General features: G+C 45.2%; 1 protein-coding gene and 1 long non-coding RNA gene across 4 annotated transcripts in view; both read left to right on the top strand.

The window, feature by feature from the left end:
• Positions 1-15,033, top strand: part of LOC144098366 (uncharacterized) — a 37,261-nt gene that overhangs the window by 2,322 nt on the left and 19,906 nt on the right. The window contains exons 1-2 of one of the 3 annotated variants that reach the window (XR_013307177.1): positions 5,167-5,291; positions 12,140-12,308. This is a non-coding gene — a long non-coding RNA (uncharacterized LOC144098366). The other 2 variants (XR_013307178.1, XR_013307180.1) reach the window with 2 other exon arrangements.
• On the top strand, positions 302-949 carry LOC144116450 (uncharacterized). The gene has a single exon (XM_077651182.1). It carries the CDS (start codon positions 302-304, stop codon positions 947-949), a length of 648 nt encoding a protein of 215 aa, XP_077507308.1.

Genomic DNA, 15,033 nt, shown 5'->3' with positions numbered 1-15,033 from the left:
GACGGCTCCCGACGAGACGCGCCGCTCGCCCAAGCCCCGCATCTCGCATCACGCGGCGCGGCCAGTCCGGAGGAAACGGGCGCTCAACTAGTTCAGGGGAGTCGGCGCCTCGCTGAAACAGCCTCCTTGCCCGACAGTTACGCCGGGCCATTCACGGACTGGCGGCCGTTTCGCAATACCGCTTCTTTCGGCGACGGCGGCTTGTTTGAAAGCCCTTCCGCTGACAGGCCCACAGCTGACAGCAGCTTCCGCCAACCCGAGTCACACAGAGCTGCCGATCCAAGGCTTGTCGCCAGGACACATGGAAGGCCTGACGAACGTGGATATTGCCATGACCGTCAGCTTCCGCACGGACATGAACCTTTACGGACAGCAGCAGCTTCACCATGGCTTCGATTCATACTCATCGACAAAACATCACCACGGTCATCTCGAGGTCTTCTCCTGCGGCGTGCCGCTGTCGGACGGCTGCCCAACCCCTGTCTCAACTCTTTCGTCTCTCTCGCCCTGCTCAGCACTCTCCGAGAACTCCGCGACTCTCACAGAGATTTGCCCCGCACCTCGAGGCGGCTCTGAAGGACATTTCGACGCAGTGCTTCCCTTTCCGAAGACAGCGAGGGAAGAAGGCCGGTGCGAAGAATTTGACTCTGACGCTGAGAACGGCTGCCAGCTATTGTCACCTGACAGGAAGCGCTCTTTATGCGAGGGCGCAGTCAGTAAGCGGAAAAGCTCGGAGAAAACTCCGCCGTCGCAAGTTGTCATGAAGAAGCGACGGGTCGCCGCAAACGCCCGCGAGCGGCGCCGAATGCATTCTCTGAACGAGGCCTTCGACAGACTGCGGGAAGTGGTGCCTTCGTTAGGAAACGACCGCAAGCTCTCCAAATTTGAATCGCTGCAGATGGCCCAGAGTTACATTCAAGCGCTCAGCGAACTACTCCTTAGGCAGTGACAGCTCAAACTCCCGACGCTTGCCTGGCCACTTCAAAGTACTCGTTTCTACCAGCGCACGTGTAGCGCAACAGTGTCTGTGATGGTGTTGAGATCGTCGCGAGTGGAAGCTTATGCCGCCAACGCTCGGCGTTCGGAAAATGCCCTAAGTGATTCTGTGCATTCCTATGTGAGCGTACATAATACATGATGTTCGGAAGGACAGCTGACGGGTGATTGACCTCTCGTCATGCAAACGCTTGGGACAGCTTTCCTATTTGAGGGCAGTGATGATCCATGCTCAAAGGCAGTGAGAATTTCTGTCAATAATCTAGCTACCTGTTTCATGAAAGGGAATTAAGTCTACATAACCTTGGTAAGAATAGCGTGTTACTAGGCTATGAAATTAGAGCAAAACTTTGCCACGCGGCAGGGAATCGATCATGTTTTTTGTGTTACACAGTATAGCTCGCTAACAGTTCATTAATTGAATAGGACAAATTGCCGGGCTAGTTGGTAATGATCCATTCTTGTTGACAGCGCGTTAAAGCACAGGGACAGAAGAAACACAGAGGACGACGTCGTCCTCTGTGTTTCTTTTGTCCCTGTGCTTTAACGCGCTGTCAACAAGAATGGATTAATTGAAACTTTTAAGAAATACTGGCAATTGTTTATATATTTTCTTATTACGTAACGGTACCTTGATTTACAATGCGCATGTGTATTTAACGTTGCACAGCTATTAATGTAGCCAGTAGTTGTGGTTTTGCTGAGTGTCCCATTATCAATGTTTATCGACTGCCCTATCTAGTGTCTTTAGTTCAACATTGAACGTGTGCCTCTCGAACAGGTCTGAAAACATATTTTTAAATGTGCTAAGCGAGATGGGGATTAAAAAGAACACGCGCACTTAAACTGTGAGCAAGAAAACAGACGCGCTTTCACTCTCTCTCTCTTGCATCTCAGTATCAGCGAGGCTTTGCAGACTACAAAGTGGAAACTACATTCGGCTTTTGCACATAGCCGGTGAATTTATGCACAGGTTCATATTATTTTGCCCCACTGAAAATGTTAATGTTATTTCCGCGCGGCATTATACGAATTCATATTTTGCTAACACTTTTTTACGCGTACAGATCACAAAGCCCGAACAAGAAACCACATCGTTGGTTCTCTAGGCTTGAGCGGCTCATACTAGTCTCAAGATTACTTACGTGTCATGCCTATCTTTCAAGCCATGATAAAATACTCGTCTTGGAGATGAAGACTTCGTAGGATTCCCATCAGGTGCAAAATTTCGCTCAAGGGTCTCGCGTCTGGTGTTTTTTTTTGTCCTTTTCTCAGTGCCAAAGTAATCATATCATTCATGTAAAGAATTGAGAGCACTCGGTACATGTCGCACAAGCCGTCCATTTGATACTTTGTTTTGTTGTTTTGTTTTAGCGTAAGGGGGCGCTTGCACGCCATTACGTGCTTCGTGTATTTGATACCTTGTACGCATTTTCAGCGTTGAAAATAAATGTTACGTTGTACGACCGTTCTCGAGTACGCTTCCTAAGTTTTCACCTTATTGAATTCAACAACGGGACACGACATCACTAATGAGAAGATTGCTAGCATGGAATGCAGATTTAGGTATTTATTTCCTCCAAGTTTTATTGACATCGAACCCTGAAAAACTGAGAACTCCCGAGTAACATAGGCACTCAAACAGCTCTAAACCATTTCAGCCGTGCGTAACATAACTGTGTACCCGATGCGCAGGGTACTTTTACCATTACCATTCCATTTGGCGAAGCCTCCAAAACTACAGCTGTCTTTGATGTTGAATGGTCTGAAAAAACATTGCTAAAGTTATCAAGTTCTTTTTTCTTTTGAAAGCGTCCCTGCAAATGCTGAACTCATCGGCGAACTATATATTTAAGGCTGCCATTCGTCAAGCCGTCATGTTGTACCCGATATTATCACTGAAAGACTAGGCAAAGTGCCTCCACTGGCGCCGTACCCAACTGATGATTTGGCGTCTTCTTTGGCACGAGACGAGGACTGCCGTCATTATCGGCGTTGTCGTACCACAACATATGCTAACATATCAGGCTAAGCGTTCTCTCCTCTTGTAATCAGATAGGATTTGTGTAGTTAAACGCAGAGCTTAAGAAAATGTCAGCAATGAGCAGCTACACAAAATAAATTGGCCACCTTCTCCGCAGTCAGAAGGGTTAAAGCCCCGTGTATAAAAGAGGCCTCTCCTTGGGCTTTCTACCATTTCTACCTACCCGGTTACGCACCTGCATCTGCCATGCAACGGGAGCGCATTTTTGAAACGTTACCTCAGTCCGCCAGTTCCCCCTATCCCACTCTTGATGGTGCTTCTCTTTCTTCAGTATCCACACTGTCAATTTTGAAAATCACCGATTATTTATTTTATCACTTCCGCGCACTAGCTGATTTTAAATCTGCCTTTCAACTTCACTTGCAATGACGTCAAATCCAGAGTGATCTTTGTCTGTTAACGTCACTATTATCATTTTTCCTTTGCTCGTTGCGGTATCCTAAGTCTCTTTCGAGCGCAGCTTGATATTCCTCTCTTAGGTACACTTCTTTTGCCTCCCTCACACGCCTACATGTGAGTGCGAGTGAAAGTGTTAGGGAAACCCTGTTAGTGGATGTTAGTGGACGTGAGCTCCTGTGAGTGCGAGTACCATCGGCGTCACATTAAAGGTGAACAGCTGGGCACGTTACTTTTGGACAGGTTGCGTCGCACGGCGGAGCTATCGAGAACCATAGTATTCCAGGCAATGAGTGCGAGCCTGCTTCGTCATGAAGACGTACGGATTTCGGGTTCAGAGGCTATTTGCAGCCGCCTGCAGGAAATGGGCGGACAAGGGCCGACTACTTGTTTTAGGAGTAAATTCTGGTTCGGTAACAATCTTAATTATATAAATACTCAGTAATAGTTAATTATTTTTCCAATGGACATCAAATCTAACATTATCCCGGGACTGACGTAAACTACACGCCATAATATTATTATTTTTTTTTTTTTGCAAAGGCGCCGTTTGGTGGAAAAAATTCTCTACCCAGCATGCATGGTTAGTCAGACAATACACTCAAGATAATTGCGGGTTAGTGCTTATCAAATCGAGTTTTAGATATAGCATATAACGTCATATACCAATAATGGCAGATGTCGGTAAATTTTGAGAAAACTTTTTACGTTTATTACTCACCAAAAAATAAGCTTAATTTTAATTACTTGCATAACAATTTTCTTTTACTTAAAATAACAGAATACTACCTTGGGCTGTGAATATCCAAAAACCTCAAATGGCGTCAACACCTTGATAAAGTAGCCACTAATGCCTGTCGTGAATTGTTTTTTTTTTCTCAGGAGAGCCTAAAAACAGTGCACATGTCCCTTCGACTTACTAGCATAAAACACAATAATACGACCGGTACTACTTTATGCAGCCGTTATCAGGGATCCTTTTGCGCAAACAAACATCAAGAAGCTAGAACAGGTGCAGCAGAAGGTGGTTCAGTTCATTTATAATAGCTTCTCTTGCACCTTAGTAGCAAAACTTTTAAAGTCAGCTAACTTGCCTGCATTAACACAGCATAATTGAGTTTCCTTACTAAAATTCACGTATCGAGTTGTAAATCAACACTACTCTGTTAACTTCTCTTATATAATTATATTGTCCTCTGAATTTGCCACAAGGCAGAAGCGCAAGCTAACGATGACATCATTCTGCGTAAAAAACAATTGTTTAAAATATTCATTTTTTTCTAGGAGCGTAGCTGAAGAGAATAACTTGACTAACATTGAAGTTACTCCACCTTCCTTGTCCATATTTGCTGCTAATCTCGGTTAATTTTGTCACAGCTTAAATGTCTTTTTTTCTCTTTCGTGCCGCCTTTTATTGAATGACGACATTTTTGTGATGTCATTTGAAGTAATGTAGTTTGCATTCATTTTGTTTCGTTGCCTGCATTGATGTTCTGATATGTTCTATTTCCACTCTGCTAAAATTCATTTAATGGATTGCAGTTTCTGTGAATTAAAAAATAAAAACCACCGAAGCCTCGGAAAAACTCGGGAAATATCGGGGGAGCTCGGATAAGGTCGGAGGAGCGTCGCGCCAGCTGCAGCCGAGTGTAGAAAGGGAGGGAAGATGAAGAGCGGTAAACTCGGTTGCGTGCACGTGCAGATGCCAGAAAGAAGAGGCGGATGATGAAGTCTCCGGAGGACCCACCCGATTCTTGGCCGATCCCCCAGTGTGGGAATGCGCCATCTTTTGATAGGCTAACAACAACAACAACCTGGTAGAGAAGAAGAAGAAGGACCTGCTCGGCAGCAAACGGTAAATCATGAATGAAGCCGGTCCTTGAAAAGATTCCGAAGCCGAATGACGTGCACGGCGAGCTGAACAGCAACGCATAAGAGAGCGCCAACGTGAGTCAACCGATCCAGTGGATATGGCGAGGTGGCAAGCCGAAGCATAGCGGCGAAGAAGGTATAACCTTGCTAAAATGGATGCAGAATCAGATAATTGCGAGAAACACGAAGAGTGAGAAATTATTGTAGTAGGTGTTAAATTGAACAGCTGTGAATATCATGATCGCGAGCGTGGTGTAGGTAATCAAAGCGCGTCGCTGACAAATTCACATGACATGACTGTAATATAAGGGTGAATTGGCATATCTTCGGCCCTTTCTTGCGGGGCATAAAACTTAGCGATTCTGAATATGCTACTGGACAGTCGTAATCTGATGATGTGAATGTCATAAAATGAGATTGTTTCCTTCATGACGTCAAGTATGGCACCGGAATATTCAGAATCAGTTAGTACATTGGGAAAATCTATGTTGGGTGTCAAAGCGAACCAGTATTAATGCTATAACAGACTGATACGATGTATACTCACGCAGTTACATCACTGATGATATCACTTGTCGTGACTTAAATTACCGAATGACTCGTGTCTCTGCATATTATGAATCCTCTCATTTTGTGTATCAAACTGATTGGTTCCAAGTATTCTGTCAGACACCTTGTAGGCGGTCATTAGATTACGTCACTGATGATGTCACAGGATTGCTGAACACAGAGGGTGATGTCAAGTTGTTTCAATTTCCTTTCCGCATATATCGATAGGCTCTCTTATGACAGACTCTCTTATGAGCCCATCAACATATTTGAATGGATACCTGGGAGTATGAGCCTGAATTAACGTGACTGTGAGATTTATTCTGCTGCCTGGCACAAAATATCGGGTGGCCGGATGCTTGGGCCCTATAAGCATTTGGAATGAAGGTTATTTTCATACGTCTACCAACAACTACATATTAGGGCAAACGGATTAAAAGCTGCTGTTGACCATCATAACAATTATCTTTTCGAATAAAAGAAGCAAACGACAACAAGAAGAGCTAATTTACCACGTCAGCAGCAGAACGACTCCGCACTAATCCGAAAATATTTTGCAAAAATGTGATGGCTTCTCATATCGTTTAAGAAAAATTTAAGAAGAAATTGATTTCTAGTTTTCGCTTTTTTCTCATAATTCTTACATTATTTGCAAAATCTCCATAGTACTGCGCGTCACTTCGTGCAATGGCTGCTAGATTTCTTTTTTTACCTTTTTCCAACGCCAATACAATGAAGTAGGTAGAAGTTGCTTGCAGCGCTTACGTTCCGGGTTGCCGTTAATTCCGGCGCGCACAAAGCCTTCTTTGCTGCGCTGCCGTATACCTTACTATTGGGACCAATGTCTTCGAATATTTCTTTTGACCACGTAGGTTTTGGAGAAGCAAAATAAAAATTGATAGGATGTCCCGGACCTTCACACGTAGCTCAGTCCTATTTACACGTCGCAAGAAGTTTCCACTTGAAGTTGCCACGTAAATTTCTTCGGAATAAAACATGTAAAGCATGGAATAGAACGAAAAATATTGGCGCTTGATCGTGTACAACTCAGGGCTGCGTTTTTAGCGCTCATGCTCGCGCTCGGTTTTCTCAATAGCGTCCTCCGTCCGGAATCGTCCTCACCACACCTTTGTTCCCCTTCCCTCTTTGAGAAAGGGTGAGAAGAACGAACACGCTTCTAGTGAATCATTCTGCCTTTCCCCTTTTTTATTCTTTCCGACCTGTGGTTTAAGCCCAAAACTGCTGCTATGTGTGTTTTGTAAGACAATATTGGGGCCGGTGAGAGTAGGGGGAAACCGATGATAAAACTAGGCTTCGAAGCGGCATTTTCTATTTCATTTCTGGCTGCTTCTAAATGAACTTGGAACCCTCTGCGCTTTTAAGTACGCCCTATTCATTCACGGCTTGAACGCTGCCGGTGTAGAGATGTCCAAATATATATCATAAGAGTTTTGAGGCGCTAAAGTTGCAATGAATCATTTTTAATATGCCCATAGGTGTCTGTAGATGTCATGACAGCGGAGCTTTCTCGGTCAGTATTGTTCCTCTTTTTTAGGCAGCAAAATGTCTCAGCAAGCTCACATGTAACTCGCGTGTCATTAAACGAATATCAGTTTTGGACCCAAATGGGCGTCTTCACACAAATGCGCACTGTAACAAAAGAAGATAAGGTTAGGCTGCGCCTTGCAGCCTTAAAATTATGTTTCGCTGAGGGCCTCGTTTTCAAAATGCTAAGCACGTTCGCCCACATGGTCTAAGCGCCACATCTTAACAGCCTGTACGCATGGGCATGGCACGAACGACAACATTGGCACGCCGCGCATAGCTGAGACCACGGCCTGAATGCATGGCGTTCAAGCAGCCATAAGAGTGCCCTTGTGATGACCACAAATTGTTCGCGGTAGACGGATACACGCATAGACGTACGACGACGCCGCATCAGATGCAGTGACGTGTTAACAAGGGGCGTCATCGCTGAGACGGCTAGCATCGCACTCAGCGGACGCTCGCCACTGTAGCGATTCGCCGGATTCACGCGTCAGTCACGAGGGAAGAAAGAGGGGCGAAGCCGGAGCGCCACATGGCAGGCATGACGCCGGCGCCACTGTGGAATGAAGTGGGTCTGGGCGCGTCCTGTGTCGTGAGCATAATATAAAGTGCAAGCCCATTCTCCTTCGTCTTCCGCATTGCTCCGCAGAGAAGGGCCCATTGATTGACGAACAACACCCGAAAGAAGGCGCACGGCCGCCTCTTCAGACTGCGGCCAGGTCGCCCCAGAGGTCGGGGGTGCGTGCGGGGCGTGACGCATTGCCGCTCTTGGACAACCTTGTTCACACCCTGCTCCGTTCCTCTTTTCTTATCTTTGCACTGTGCGTCCATTTTTTTTTCTTCATGTACGGTGTTTGATTCCCCGCAGAAAGCGGGGCTATGGTGATGCCGAAGCTATACTCCATCTCGACACTTACTTGCAGCACTATGGAAGCTACAGAGCTCTTCAACCAATCAGGAAAGCGCACAGATCTTAAAGGTGTTCGTGCACGCCTCGTATTCTGCTTGTCTGCCCGCAGCTTTCGCTGGAACGCTGCGAGTGGAAATGGACAGAACAACGCTGTCTAGGGCCCACAGAGAAACACCAAAATAGTGGTAGCACGACTTACTGCCGGGAACACCTACCAACGCTGAGCCACTACAACGGAGATCAGATGCTGCGATTGAAGTATGTGTCGGTACGAAAGCAGCGGTGTGTTGCAGAAACCGGAACGCTACGCTAAGCATTGGTGCTTTCAGTCTTCTTATCGCCGAAAAAAGTGAACTCGATCACTCACGTGTTAAAGGTGTCCTGTGGAACGAGTCCGGTGAGATTCGTAAAAGAGACAACGGGAGCCATTTGGCGAAAGGCATAGCGTTAGTCTCTCTCATTAATCCATCCGCTTCAGGAATTCACGAGCCATTTTAAATTTAACTAATACATGCACAAAATTTTTGTCAAATGGTGCATAAACAATAGGCAGAGCATATGAAAGAATATATATTTTAGGACTTCGTCTAATAGCATATAAGGAAGAATGAAGAAAACTACATTTTATTGTTGCTGCTGAGGAACGAAAAAAAATTTTTGAAAATTATAGTTACGTCGCAAAACACTTTGTTACCGTGCCAAACATAGAAGCTTATAAACGCCTTTTCAAACACCCTTTGTAGGTCTCATGATTGCGCTATAACGGAAAATCCTTTTCATTCTGGCACTATATCTCGAACGTAATGGCCGCCTCCTCTGCACGCTTCGTTGCTTTTGCAACGCTCCAGGGAACTACTGAGCTGGAGTATACGATCCGAAGCTGCACAGCCTTAGTAGAACCAGAGGCCATACACTTACAGACTGCCACACGCTTGAAAACGTAACAAACTTTACTAAAATTTCGACTGGGGACCATTCATTATGAGTGTGCGGAATGATTGCTCAGGCCAGTATTTATAGGAGTTGGAAGGGGGCTGCTATCATTCTGCTGAGTTAGGACACTAGGAGAAGCGAAAAAATTGGTACAAAACAGGTACAAACACGCGAACGCGCGCCACGCGCATAGTTAGTCTTGAAGGGTGTTCAGTGACCACACTCAGTGCAAACACAAACGTCGGAACACACACACCCGCACACGACACGCACGCACGCCCACACACGCACACCCGCACACACACGCACGCGCGCACGCACGTGCGTGTGCGTGCGTGTGTGTGTGCGGGTGAGCGTGTGTGTGTATGTGTGCGTGCGTGCGTGCGTGTGGGCGTATGCGTGTGTTCCGACGTTAGCATTGTGCCCCGAGCGTGGCCACATCCTTCTGCACTGGAGCTATTCGCGCGCTTTTGTACCAGTTTTATATCAATTTCACCTCATCGTTCTGCCCTAACTTAGGTGCACAGTAACAGCTTCTTTCTATCCCCTATAAATGCTGGTCTGGAGCAAAAATTCTACACTCTGAATGAAAACTGGCCCCCAGTCGAAACGTCAGTAAAGCCCTGTGATAATTGTAAGCGGCGTGAGTTATATACATAGATATACCCATATATGTATATATACATATATAGTTATGTACATATATATCGTTCGCGGTGACTCTGCTCGCCCGCTGGCTCGAAAGACGCGTTCAATCCCGGCCGCGGCTGTTGCATTTCGATGGAGACGAAATGCAAGAGACCGGTGCACTGTGTGTTGTCGGTGCAGGTTAAAAGGGCCCAGGTGATCGAAACTATCCGCAATCCACCACTCCGGCGTCCCTGTAGCCTCCGTTGCTTTTGGGGGTTAAATCTCCCCCCCCCCCTTCCCCAACTCGAAAAAAAAACATACATAGCGTTAAAACCTTTCGTAGCTTACATCAAGGAAATGCTTGCCACAAAACCGCATGCGCTGGTATTGCGATTATTTACATGTAAACGAAGAAATGCAAACGATACACATAAAGGTCCGCAGAAAACCAATCTTGTGCAGTTCTCTCTGCGTCTATATAAGCAGCAAGCACGTGAGAATATCATGGACACCTGTGTGGAAAGTTTTGCGTTTACTCAAGGAATATATCGCTGTCTCAACAGCAACAGTAACGACTGACGCCAAAGATACTGCTTTTTCGAGCGCAAGGCGAGTTCTGAGCCTCGTTGCCTACGTGGCGTCGAGAAATATCTGCAATATGCTTGGAAATTGCTTACAGAATAATATGCGTGTTTAAAAACCATCCGCTCGTTAAATCCCCAAAGGATTCCCTACCTATTGTTTTTTTTTTCTTCTAATAACACCTTGCCTGAAATGTGAATTTGTTGGTATTACTAGCGACAATAACCGCTTTGTTCTGCGAATCATTTTACAATGTTATTTTTCTTTATGATGGTTCAGTTTTCACGTGCGCATTACAGTGCTAAGAAAAAAAGACCATTTCCGCTTTTTTTCGTAACCCCTAACACCCCGAGAAGCATTATGCTATTCGAAATTCCGTCTGTTGAAAATGGTCCTCCAACAGAGCTAAGAAGACGCAGAGACGCCAAAGCGCGTTGAATCCTGCGCGATATCATTTTTGCCCTTTTTTACCTCTCACTCACTCAATCACTCACTCACTCACTCACTCACTCACTCACTCACTCACTCCCTCACTCACTCACTGATTTCGGCCAGGCAAAAATCCTAGAGAACTCCAGTGACACCACAGCTTTGATAGTTATACGCATTCATATTCAGTTTGTTTTCTTTCTAAGAGTGGAATTAGCCGGGCCATTTGGTTCATTACACATAAATAACAGCGCGACAGACGGGGCAATAAGGAAGCGACACAGTAAGGTATGAGCCATGAGTAAGCAGGCAAGTAGTACAGACGCGCCTTTCTACCGACACAGTGTTCTCGAAAGTCATATCATGCTAATCAGAAATTATGAATCAGCGACAAAAATCTGCCAGGGCACATAATGCATCTGTGTCTTGATGGAATAATCACAGCATGAAAAAAAAACAATCTACCGGTGGCTCTGTGCACCCACGAGAACACGAACCAAAAACGAAAGAATAACCGCACGAGGGCGCTTCCTGCGTGTCATTTCGAGTGGAATGACCTAGCGGTGGTATAACTCGTGAAGGCGCATTTACAAAAACATGCGAGAAAAAAAAACATAAGTTCTTGCGATGATAGGCGGGGCTCAGGGATGGGCCGTGGGGAATGACCACTGGCTATAGATCAGCTATGGATTCCTTTTATGCTGTAACCTCGTGTACAACATTGTGCGCCAAAGGCACAGCCGTCGGCTTGTCTAACAGTGATTATGTTAACCCAGGCGCCCTCTTCTCTCGCTTACCGGAGCTTTTCTCGCTATCGGGTCATGTTCTCTTAGCTGCACGCTGCACGGCGCCACCTGTAGTTTTCGGTCGTCGCTCCGTCATTTCAGGTTAGTCTGTCCACTAATGTACCTTAAACGTCCACCCAACCTATATTTTTTGCAGTCAATTCATGCCGTCGTTCGTCCTTCAATCAGTGGCCTAATAAATCACCTTCGAAAAGCCGGCTATCAAGTAACAACAACGAGGCTTGCCGCCGCCCCCGGAGAACGTCATTGGATGACTTTCAACAGCCCACAGTTGAATGAACATTCTCTTGCGTAGTGCCGATACCCGCGTGGCGCGTCGTTCGATGCACGAGTCCTGTCGAGGGAGGAACCGGTCCCCAGCGGGACGAGGAAGCCGGTGATCAGTTCGGTGGCGGTGGAGTGTACGCACGGCTCGATCTAAAGCGCTTCCTTCTGCGTCTGCAGGAATCACCTGTCGGCTAAACCACGGCGCGACCAGCGGAAGAGATAACAACGGATAAAGCCGGCCAGCAAAGACAACGTCAGGAAACCAAGAGGGCGCTGGCGGGAAGCACCGGAGGATATAAGGAAGACCGGGCGACGAGTTGGCTCATCAGTTCGGTGGCGGTGCACTGTACGTACGGCTCGATCTAAAGCGCTTCCTTCTGCTTCTGCAGATGAGCGATTTCAGTAATTCTTTTTCGAGTTGTAATTTCCTTGCACCGCTACCGAACCGCTTGTGTTTTTTTTTTCGCTTGGATTACTGTGGTTTGACTGTGTCCAGAATGGGTGGGAAAGATGATGCCAAGGAGATAAAGGAACTGTCTAAAGAGCTTGAAGCCTTCAAACGGCACATGCGCACTGAGTTGAGAGAACTTGAAGACAGTGTAAAATATTGTGCTGATACGTGTGATGAAGTGAGCGAATTCAGAAAAGAATTTCAATCCTTGAGGGGTGAGATAAAACATCTACTCAAAGAAAATGGCACCCTGAAGGATGAAAATCAAAACCTGTCACAAAAGATCGAAGAACTTGAGTAGTACCAAAGAATGAACAACCTTGAAATCAAGGAGATTCCAAAAACACGTGAAACAGATGACGCCTTGAACATAGTTGAAAAATAGGTGAAGCCCTTCATGAAAGTATTCAAGAAAGTGACATTGATACATGTGACTAAGTCCCGACACAGAAAGCAGATGTTCACAACATTGTGGTTCGCTTCGTTCGACGAACGAAGCGCGATGACGTCCTCGCCAAGGCCAGAAAAAAATGGCTGACATTTAAAGAGCTCGGTGTGGATTCGAACAACTCTGTGTATGTAAATGAACACTTGACACAGAAAAAGAAGAAACTGCTCGCGGCTGCGCGCAAGAAAAAATACGCGGTAAACTGGCAGTTCGCCTGGACTTCAAAAGGGCGGGCGTTGGCACGGAAAAAGGAGACTTCAATGATCATCCGTATAGCTTCCCAAAATGACTTGGCAAAGATGACATTCGAGAGGGAATAGGCACTTAGGCACTTTTTCAATGCTTTGAAAATTATTCATTATGACAGTACCATCAATCAGCGACTCTTATTATGACATATCTCGCCTCAGTGAAGAAACTACAGGTTTAAATCTTTCTCGACCATGCATATTAACGCCAGGAGTATAAAGAACAAAGTTGATGAGATAGAGAACCTGATGGCATCAATAAAAAATAAATTTGACATTGTACTTTTCACAGAAACGTGGCTATCTCTAAATGACCCCATGCCTTTTTTTTTTAATGGTTCTCGCTCGCAGCACTTCACTAGAACCAACCAAAGAGGAAGAGGTGTGGATATTGTACATGAAAGAAGGAATACGTTTTACCGTAGTGGATAAATTCTCTGTAGTTACTGACGACGTGGAATGCCTTACAGTACATGTAGGGAAGGCCACAATATCGGTCATCTATAGACCTCCTACTGGCGACAAAGAAAAATTTTGCAGTTTTCTAGATACAGTGCTTTCGCACGCCTGCGTTAGTAATGAACCTGTGATAATCGTGGGAGATGTGAACACAGACATGAGCTCACCGGATACATGGGCGTGGGAACTGAAATCGCTTCTAGCTTGTCACGCCTGCACCAACCATGTTACATTACCAAACCGAGTCACAAAGAACAGTGGCACTTCAATTGACATTTGCGTTACAAACATAAATGATGAGGATATAATTACAGGTGTGCTTCCAATTGACAAAAGCGGCTATTTACCGTCATTTTGTATTACGAATTTCACATCATACAACCGTGCTTCCCGTGTGCCTTTTTACAGCCGAATGATAAACGAGTGTTCGCCAGAACACTTTCGGGAATTAATTGCAGCGATAGACTGGCAGGCGGTCTACAATGAACGCGATGTTAATATAGCTTTTGACACCTTTCTTGCAAACATAAAAAGCTCCTACGACGCGGCTTTCCCGTTACGGAGCGAACGAAGTAGAAATAAGAAGGTAAGAAAACCTTGGATAAACTGTCACCTGTATAATGACATAAAAACAAGAAAACTGCGATGTACCACCTTTCTGTAAAAACAAAGGATCAAGAACAGTGTGCAGCTTTTTAAAAATTCAAGAACCAACTTTAAAGCAAACTAAAAAAGCTAAAGAAAGTACTACGAACAGCTGTTCTCAGAGATACGCAATGAACTGAAACTGATATGGGATGCTGTGAATAAAATAACAAGTAGAAAGTCAAGTATCAGGTCACAAACACCGTATCTGAACAAAAGCCAAGTAACAAGCATGAACGAAAGTCTCCTGCAAGCTGGATCATGTGCTTCAATAGCAGGCAATGAAAGCGTGGCTCATGCAATCGATATCACACCTGTGACTAGCACTATCTTCATGCAGCCCACAGATAGTGCAGAGATACGGAATTTAATAGACAAACTGAAAAGTACTGCCTCGCCCGGACCCGACGGAGTTCGGTCGGAGCCGATTAAGTGCGTCTAAAACGAGATAAGTGAAGTTCTAGCTTCAATTTCCGGACGCCTTAAAAACTGCACGAGTGATACCAATCCACAAAGGCAGCACGAAAAATCTAGTCTCCAATTACCGACGAATATCTGACTCAAATATATTCTCAAATCTTTTTGAAAGTGTGGTATTTGACAGGCTGTGGTCATTTTTCATTAAACACGATGTGATCTCAAACTGCCAATATGGCTATCAAAAAAATAAGTCGGCCGAACAAGGCCTTCTTAGTACTAAAGACGAAATAGTTGAAAACATTGAAAAACAACACGTTACACTCAGACTTTTTTTATACTTAAGAAAAGCTTTCGACTCGATTGATCATAAAATCCTATTAAAAAAAATAGAAATCTACGG

This window comes from Amblyomma americanum, chromosome 1 (assembly GCF_052857255.1).
Source record: "Amblyomma americanum isolate KBUSLIRL-KWMA chromosome 1, ASM5285725v1, whole genome shotgun sequence".
Lineage (NCBI taxonomy): Eukaryota > Metazoa > Arthropoda > Arachnida > Ixodida > Ixodidae > Amblyomma > Amblyomma americanum.
This window is presented reverse-complemented; position numbering and strand designations above follow the sequence as displayed.

Excerpts from the sequence above, each read along its gene's own strand:
- LOC144116450 (XM_077651182.1), top strand. The coding sequence starts at position 302 with ATGGAAGGCCTGACGAACGTGGATATTGCCATGACCGTCAGCTTCCGC.